This window comes from Caretta caretta, chromosome 7 (assembly GCF_965140235.1).
Source record: "Caretta caretta isolate rCarCar2 chromosome 7, rCarCar1.hap1, whole genome shotgun sequence".
Classification (NCBI taxonomy): domain Eukaryota; kingdom Metazoa; phylum Chordata; order Testudines; family Cheloniidae; genus Caretta; species Caretta caretta.
In genome coordinates, this window is record NC_134212.1 from 37,203,345 (window position 1) to 37,213,065 (window position 9,721).

A 9,721-nucleotide genomic window follows, 5' to 3' on the forward strand; every position below is an offset into this window, starting at 1 on the left:
GGCAGGAAACAGACTTTCATCCACATTATTCAACTATGCCCTTCACCTGGAAGCAATTTCAATTTAATTTTCCAAGATGGCCCTTATTAAGTTGTGCTCTTGAAGCAAAAGGAAGCTCAGTGAACTGTGCCAAAGACTGAAGTTGCTCAGTGTTCTTGCCCCCACTTTCTGCACTTCCTGAAGCATAGCTGTAATTTTCACTACAGAATTATTGGAGTAATACAGCAACAGCTGTGTACTAGTGAGTTAGCTAACACTGGACTGTCAATACTCAAAAAGTATCACTCCAGGCGCAAGTGTTCTGAAGGAGTTGGTGAAAATGTCACAACTAGAAACAGTGCACGTTAAAGGTATTTAGGCCCTAAATACCTTTGAGGATCCGGGCCTTGGGAGCCTAAGTAACAAACACTTTTGAAAGTTTTGCCCCTTGGCAAAAAGAAAGGAACTAAATTCACTCTTCCGTCTTACAGCACCTCTTCTGTGCTATAGCTTTAAGAGAATTCTAAGCATGGAATGTATATATTACAGTACTAAGGTTTTTGGCCTTTTGAAAAAAAGCCAATAATAACAGGGCAAAATCAAGTTTATGCCCTAGCGGAAACAACAAAAACATTTCAGTAGATACCTTTCAGGGTTTTTTGTTATCTGTCTCTAACTGAAAATATAAAAGCACACAGAAGTTCTTTCTTTCTTTTTTCTTTTTAGTTTAGATAACAACCCACTTTACAAATAAAGGGGACGATAATCAGGGGGCTGAGGTCCCTTTATGCTACAATACATGTCTTATTCACATTATCATAAGTAAGTTTTCCCCTCAATTCAATGTTTAAAAAAAAAAAAAACGAACCTTTTTGAACACAAAGCTCTGAAGTTAAAATTTTCAGCCAACTATGGCTACATTTCCTATTTTACTTTGAAAAATCTACAAATTAAACCAATCATGTTGAGAGATTAGAAGGAGAAATAAGTGATTAATTACACTTTCAAAGGTTATATTCAAAATATTTATTTCTCCCATATTCCTCAACTCTTACAGAAGTTATTGGTAGTTGAGGACACTCAACAACCTGCATTGTGCATCTCTCTATACAGTAACTCCTCACTTAACGTTGTAGTTATGTTCCTGAAAAATGTGACTTTAAGCGAAATGATGTTAAGTGAAACCAATTTCCCCATAAGAATTAATGTAAGGTTAGGTTCCAGGGAAATTTTTTTCCCAGACAAAAGACTTATACTCTGTGTGTGTGTGCATATATAAGTTTTAAACAAACAATTTAATACTCTACACAGGGATGCTGATTGTGAAGTTTGGTTGAGGTGGTGGAGTCAGAGGGTGGGATATTTCCCAGGGAATGCCTTACTGCTAAATGATGAACTAGCAACTGGCTGAGCCCTCAAGGGTTAACTCGTTAATGTAGCCTCACACTCTACAAGGCAGCACGAATGGAGGGAGGGGAGACAGCATGGCAGACAGAGACAGAGACACACACCGTGTGTGCGAGAGAGAGATGCGCATTTCCCCTCTAGGTACGCTGACACCACTCATTAGTACACTACCTTGTTAAGTTAATCAGCAAGCAGAGACCGCAGCAGCGACTGCCAGGAAGCTCCCTCTGTCCTGAGCCCTGTCTTGTGTCCCCCCCTTGCTCTATCGAGATGGGGTAAGTAGGGTGCAGGAGAAGGGGGGAGGGGGACACCCTGACATTACCCTACTCCCTCCCCCCCCCCCCCCCGGCCCCAGCAAGCAGGAGGCTCTGGAGAACAGCTCCAAGGCAGAGGGCAGGAGCAGCACATGCCAGCAATTGATAGCCTGCTGGGCGGCTGCCACACAGGGAACTTAGGGGAGAGGGGAGCTGATAGGGGGGCTGCTGGTCCACCCTAGTTCCAAGCCCCCACCAGCTAGCTCCAACGGGCTGCTCTTCCTGCAAGCAGTGAACAAAGCAGGTAGCTGCCAAACGACTTATAAGGGAGCATTACACAACTTTAAACAAGCGTGTTCCATAATTGATCAGCAACGTAAAAATGTTAACCAGGACGACTTTAAGTGAGGAGTTACTGTACTCATTTTGGAGCTTTGATTCAAACAATTCTACAATATAAAGTGTTTCTACATTAGTACAGACTGAACCTATAAAAATGTGATATTATTAGGAAATTTCTTAGGAAGTTACTAGGAATATAATTTAGCTTCTACAAAACAATCTACTATTTTGTAAGAAAAACTGATTAGATGATTTACTTTGCATATGTTTTTTTCAAACTGAAGTCTTATTAAGGAATAGGCTTTCAATATGTTGTAAAGAATTTAAAGCGCAAATCTCAAACCTTGTCTACACACAGATTTTGTAGTGGCATAACTACTTCAGTTACAGGTGTGATCTCTTTACGTAAATAGTTATTCCAGTACAACCCCTAGTGCAGAAGCATTTATACCGCTATAAAGATGCCTTAAATCAGTGTAGCTTATTCATCTGTCTTGTATGGGAATAAACTATACCCGTATAAGCACCTTTACTTCAATACAATTAAGTCCATACTGGTCGAGTTAAATAACTTGTGTGTGTAGACAAAGCCCAAGTAGTGCTAATAAAAGTATGAGCATGACTCACCTACATCACATGTGGAAGCATTCTCCTGATTCCACTACATGAAGTACAGGACTGTTCAGTTTTAAACCGGTATGACAGCCACTTTTGCATAAATATTTCAGAAATATCTCTTATGCCAAATAGAGATCATAGTAAATAAAAACTAGTTATTCCCAAAATGATAAACATCATACTATTTACCTTGGATTCACATTCCACAAACAGCTTGGCCACCACACCAAACAACACCAAATCAAGTTTCCTAGGCTCAACATCACCTGGTAGAAGGAAGTACTCAATGTGGTAGTAACGCCGCATTTTTGGAATAGCTACTGCATCTTTCCCAGCATTAGACGTTTTTCTCTGCTTGTCAGTTAAATTGGATGGCCTATGCTTTGGACCTAGGAAAAATATTTATATAGATTTAGAGAGTTTCAGATCTTGTCAAGCTCAGCACTGCAACAGAGCCTACAGCCCTAAAACTCCCCACCAACTATGATCCTATGCTACACAGACAACTTGCATGGAAGAAGCAGAACTCCTTACCACACAATGTTGTGTTGCCTATGTACACTCCTGCTACATCCAGATACCCCATTCTACATCAGAACCACACCAGTTCTGTTGCAAAGTTGCCCACAGGCCAAGGAGCTAGATTTGCATCTAATAACACTATTCCCAGATTAGTAATTGATTATATTTTTGATAATACAGCTCACAAATAATAAAGGAAACAGAAAACCTGTCAGTTAAAACTTCAAGTCTATTTAAATAAAGAAAAGAAACCAGATAAAAAGATGTGCGTGTCAAATAGATAGTTACTGGTGAAAGAGTTTTACTAGATTTAAGCTTAGTCCTGCTCAATCCACGGGACAAATATCCCAAATTTCCAATGAACGCAATATCACAAATAATAGTAAAACCAAAGATACAATGAACAAATGTTTGTTAGTAGCCTTCCACGGGACATTGCTGAGCTATGTTCTGTTTAGGGCTTCCAATTAATTGTAGTTAACTCAAGCGATTAACTCAAAAGAAATTAACTCAGTTACAAAAATTAATCACGATTCATCACAGTTTTAATCACACTGTTAAACAACAACAGAATACCAATTGAAATAATAAATATTTGGGGGGGCGGGGGTTTCTACATTTTCAAATATATTGATTTCAATTACAATCCAGAATACAAAATGTACAGTGCTCAATTTATATTATTTTTGATTACAAATGTTTGCACTGTAAAAAAGATAAACAAAAAAGTATTCTTCAGTTCACCTCACACAAGTTAACTGTAGTGCAATCTCTTTATCGTGAAAGTGCAACTTACAAAAGGGGTTTTTTTGTTACATAACTGCACTCAAAACCAAAACAATGTAAAACTTTAGAGCCTACAAGTCCGCTCAGTCCTTCTTCTTGTTCAACCAATCATTAAAACAAACAAGTTTGTTTACATTTACAGGAGATAATGCTGCCCACTTCTTATTCACAATGTCACCTGAAAGTGAGAACAGGCATTCAAATGGCACTTTTGCAGCCAGCATTGCTAGGTATTTATGTGTCAAATACCCTAGACATTCATATGCCCCTTCATGCTTTGGCTGTCATTCCAGAGAACATGCTTCCATGCGGATGACGGGTTCTGCTCCCTAACAATTCAAAGCAGTGCAGAATGTAGAAAACATCTCAAAATATTTAAATAAATGGTATTCTATTATTGTTTAACAGTGTGATGAATCTCTTATTTTTTTAATCATTTGATATTCCTAGTTCTGATGTCTCCTTATTTTATGTTCTTTTCAATATTCCTTAAACATGATGTTTCTGATCCTTTGCACTTTTTCTATAGATCTGCCCTCACAGTTTAAAATACAGGTTTCTCTCTCTCCCCCCATCCCAAATATTGTTTTGGGAAGACAGGATCAGGTCTTCAGATGGTGTAAATCAGCATAGCTCCACTGACCTCAACAAAGCTGCACTGATTCACATCAGCTGAGGAATACATGGTTCATAGAGTCATATCATATCAACCAATATTAGCTGTCCAGATTCACTTTAGCATTTCTATTCAGCCCTCTGGGGTTTCTCTACAATAGAAAAATGTATAATGCAGATCCAGCACTTAAGTCCATGGTTTATAACTAACAGACGTTGGAGAGGGAAAATGTTTTTTTCCCTCCCCCCTGTCCCCCAAGTCTGGGCTAATCCTACAGCCTCTCTCTGCACAGAATTGCCCAATGCTGTCAATAGCAGTTCCACATGTGGCTGCAGAATCAGGCCCATAACCTAGTCTTCATCTCCACTGAGTTGCATAGAATATCAAAGTTATCACTTGAGTTTTTTGCTTAGTTTCAGTTTTCATTACAAACTACAAACTAAGTCCAGGTTTGCCAAAAGGTTCAATGATGTTCAGAACCTCTTGAGTAAAACCCAGGACCAATTCTTAGTTCCACTTTAAAATCGTACAAAATGAATGGCTATACACGATCTTGACCTGTTAGTAGATGAAGTTATGACAGAATCCCCCTTACAGATACTGGTTTTGTCCCACATATAGTCATACTATAATCCAAATGATTGCTTGCATAAACCTTTAGCCTTCACAGTGAAAGATGCATACAGGGAACTGTTAGAGTCCATTGGAAATATATTTTCCTGATTTTTAGTGCTGATGTATGTATTAGTTGTAAACACTGAACTGCCTGGCAGCTAACAATCCTACAGAATTATTTTAATTCATCATAAATTCATCTGGATTATACATGATGCATGAAAAAAGAAACAGTATCACTATTAGACAAAAAGTAATCTGTATCCTAACTAAACATGGTCATTCCCACAGTTGTATAAGTATCAGTAATGCTGGAGAATAGGCAAGAAAAGATCCTGAGAGTAATAATGTTCATTATATACACCTGAAGGGAGACCAAGATCTGTCAAATAAACAAAGGACAAAAATGAGAATTTTCCAGACAATAGGGAATTTTAAAACTATAATAAAAACATACTGATTGGGAACATCTGCACATAGATACTATGGTAGCAGGTGCATTAAATATTTATACCTAAGTTAGATACAGTACCTAACCCACCTTTCCCTTAAATTACAATGGAGGTCAATGGGACAGCTCACAATGAATAAAGATTAGCATAAATTCTTGCAGGACTGGGAATGCTTGAAAAGGGGCTTCACTGGAAAATAAACGTATAGATGAGGTACAGCATAGCAGCAGCTGCCCAAGCTACTCTATACTGACACATCAAGTGAGCCTTAACCTTGATCTAAGGAAACCACGTTTAGAGCTAAAGGAAAGGAGTTTAACCTCCATACCCATTAACCTCTTGGCCACACCAGTGAGATTATAAACACAGGAATCAATTACAATGACTGCTTTTGCAATGACTGACTAAGACCATCAACTTGAATAACACTGGCTACTGAAGAGCTATCAAATGGTAAAGGTTTTCAGTCACTATGACTTAAGCCTGAAACTGAATCTAATGGTAAAAGGCAAGGCAGGGTCCCTCCCCATCACCATTCCCTTGAGCATCTTCTATAGAATACTATAAAATTACCAAGTCAACAGGACTGCACAGTAGTATTACAAGGGTGAGGAGACCCACACACAACTATAGCTAGAAGGAATATAAATGAGCCAACATCCTTTCTGCAGTTTGCCCCCCAATCCCATCTGGGTCTCGAGATGAGCCACAGGGGTTAAAAGAACAGGAGGGGTTATGTCTGGTACCTACCTGCAGCCATTGGCACAGCTAATGAAATTGAGAATGTACATGTTACTGTGTGTGAGGTGTCAAGTTGCTGCAGGCTCTTATCAAAGGGCCCGCTGTCTTCGTCCTCGGGGGTGGGGTGGCCACCGTCCCCAAGTCCATTTGGGGTTTCAGTTTCAAAGCTACTCTCAGAGCCAAGGTCCTCCAACTCCACTTCCACCAGTGCTTCTTCCTCTTCCTCCACTATCTTTGTCTTTGAATCCTGGGCAAGAGGTTCTGTCAGCTCTCCAGAGACGTCCTCCTCTTGCTTTTGCAACACCATCCTATGGCCCAGTCACCAGCACCTTGGTTCTCTGGCTGAAGAGTAGAAAAGGACAAGCCCTTATTCCATTGCTGCTGTATACTGGGAGCGAGCAGTCACCTCTGCCAGTACCCATGCAGTGGCAGGGAAGAAAAGTTTAGGGGAGGCAGAAAAACCTGTTACTTCTCCCTCAAGAATGCTTTTAAACCCACACATAAAATATCCAGGGATTAATTCCTGGAGGCAGGGAGAAGCCACACAAAGGTCTCCAAGCAGCAGACCAAGGCAAACAGCAAGTCAACATACTTGGCAAATAATAAAGCAAAGCACAGAAAAAACACAAAGGAAAAATGTGTTCAGCTAGTAGCTAGCAAGCTACCGAATTTTTAAAGGGAATAGAGATTTTTTTCATGGGAAAGGATGAGTAGGAGCAGGGGAAGAGAGCTTAATATAACTTCCCCACTTCCCCCACCCACATATAAATCACCAAGGCCCTGATCCTGCAATCACGTAGGCACGTGCTCAGAACCTAGCACAGTAACCCCTGGCCAGAGCAGTAACAGAGGGAAAGCCACCAGCCTCCCACGGCCCCAGGGAGAAAGTGCCTCTTTCAAACAGCGAGTCCATTAGGAAGACGCTGCGATTCCTGCCCCCAGTGGTGGGTAGCTGGGGCGGGCTTGCGGCGCTCCCCGGGAGACCGGCAGGCAGCAGCAGAGAGCACACCCGAGTTATTAGGCGAACCTGGGTCTCAGTCGACCCGGCGCTGCGCACACACGCAGATCCCCCTCCCACCAGCAACCACAGCCTCTCTCTTCTAACCTGCCTTTTTAAACGTGGCATCCAGACTGAGGGAGGCTCCGCGTACCAGAGCCGCCCCCAGCCCGCGCAACAGCAGCCAGAGGAGGAGAGAGTCCTCCAGTTTCCTCGGGCTTCTCCCCTGCAAACGTCCAAGGGGCTCAGCGCTCCCAGCTGCGCTGCGGGGAACGCACCTTTCCCCTGCCCCTGGAAGCGGAGCGGCGAACGCGGCCACCCCTACCCCGGGGCCCGGCTCCCCCAGCCTGCCGCTGGCAACAGAGGGTTCCACGGGGCCGAACCCAGCGTTCGCGTGTCCCGTCTCCCTCCGCCTCGCCAAAGAGTCCCCGTTCCGCTGGGCGCCCGAGCGCGCACGGATCCGCGGCGGGGCGAGGTGGCCGTAGAAGTTGCGCGGGCAGAGCGAAAGCCGGGCTGGGAGCTCGGGGCAGAGGCGGGTCTGACCGGCTCACCCGCGGGGAACCCCAGGGCGTCACTGCGGCGTGGGGAGGGGGCACAGGGGGGCGGGGCGGGGAACCCCAAGGGCGTGGGGCGGCGGGCGGGGTACACTGCAGGGATCACCGGGGTGCAGCACGAGGAATGCCTGGGTAGCACCAGGATCGCCGTGGCCATCACCCACCGCAGCGGAGGGCAGGGCGAGGCCTCAGCAGGGTACAGCCCCGTGCACTTCAAAGCAGGGACCATGCCTGGGGCCTTCTTTTGGGCCTGTGCAGCGCTTAGCACACTGCGGGCGGAAATGGAAACAAGAAACGAATAATAGTAATAACAACAGGGCACACCAGCAGGCTTGTGCAACACAGTATATTACAGAGACAGACTGTAACTGGACGTTACCCGTGCCAGGTCTCTTTTAAGGCACTAAGCATAGGCCTTTCAATAGGCCCTACTGCCTGTGGCAGTGACAAGGCACTAAACACAGCCCCTGTAATTTGCCTAAATAGTACCAGTAGAAACTGTACATGTGTCTGAATTACTGCTCGGTCTAGCAGGGACTCTATGTCCTCATGCTGGCTCCCCTTTCCAACGGCCAGCTGAGTCCTGGCTGGAGCACTGCTTCAATACTGACTGAGAAGAAGGCTTAGTTATTAAATCAACACCCAACTCCTACAGTCCTATTGGTCTACTCCAGAGTCTCCTGTCCACCTACAGAATTAGCTGAACCTTGCTTAGTTTATGAGGCATGACAAAAATTACAGCCGGTGGGAGTAGGGCTGCTAAATTGGATTGATTGTGAGCTAGCTGATGAGAAATAGATGTTCTTCAGTAATGGTCAGCAGAGCCTGAAAGAAAAACAAGGAACACTACTTAAATAAGTCACTGCTCAGAATAGGGAATGAGATGCTGATTCAGGCAAAGGCACTGGAAGTTTAGATGTCTAGTTAATATTCTGTAGAGCAGGGATTTTCAAATTTTTGTACTGGTGACTTCTTTCACATAGTAAGCCTGTGAGTGTGATCCCGCCTTATAAATTTAAAACGCTTTTTAATATATTTAATGCCGTTATAGATCCTGGAGGCAAAGCGGGGTTTGGGGTGGAGGCTGTCAGCTCATTACCCCCCCCATATAATAACCTCATGACCCCCTGAGGGATCCTGACCCCCAGTTTGAGAACCCCTGTAGGAGGGGGGTGAGGTAATATCTTTAATTGGATCAATTGCTGTTGGTGAAAGACAAGCTTTTGAGCTACACAGAGCTCTTCTTCAGGTCTAGTATTCTGTAGGATAATTATTTTTAAATGGGTATTCATGTATTTAAAATTTAACTACAACTTGCCTTAAGGACCTGAATAAATATATTAGGGTATTTTTAACACCATAGGGGGACAACGTGAAACATTTTATAGTGGTTTTTATTTTGCTTGAGATTTAACTTGTGATTATATTAAATAGTCCTGTTTGAAGATTGTTATTGAATTCTTATGTTAGAATCCATGTTGTGATTGATGAGTAAGGTTAGCCATGCATTTAAAATAAGCAACTGCTGTTACAATGTGGCGATTTGTATTTCTGCTGTGTCTCTTCATCAGGATATTTCAAAGAATTTCACTTAAATTAATCGATTAAGCTTTGTGGCATAGGCAAGTATAACTCTACACATTTTACAGAATGATAAAGTGAGACCAGAGATGCTGTGGCCAGTTTGACAGGTGATGCTGTGGTCTAAACTCTGATTGTGCCCCTTGTCTGGCTAGCCATGCCCCCACAACCTAAGGATTCCCAACAGTGCAGAGTTCCCAAAGGTTTTGCAGGGAAGGAGAGAATGATTTTGCATAGGTGCAACGCCCTTTTCTCTG

At 43.1% G+C, this 9,721-nt stretch overlaps 1 protein-coding gene across 5 annotated transcripts in view; it reads right to left on the reverse strand.

Annotated features, from left to right (window-relative positions):
- The window catches only part of CFAP92 (cilia and flagella associated protein 92 (putative)), an 80,984-nt gene extending 73,161 nt beyond the window's left edge, over positions 1-7,823 (reverse strand). For 2 of the 5 annotated variants that reach the window (XM_075130550.1, XM_048859580.2), the window contains exons 1-3: positions 7,438-7,823; positions 6,342-6,670; positions 2,790-2,989 (exon numbers count right to left, since the gene is read on the reverse strand). In XM_075130550.1, coding sequence (XP_074986651.1) covers positions 2,790-2,989; positions 6,342-6,639 — 498 coding nt within the window. In that variant the 5' untranslated portion in view covers positions 6,640-6,670; positions 7,438-7,823. The other 3 variants (XM_075130549.1, XM_048859579.2, XM_048859581.2) reach the window with 3 other exon arrangements.
- Between the last annotated feature and the right edge of the window lie 1,898 nt (positions 7,824-9,721).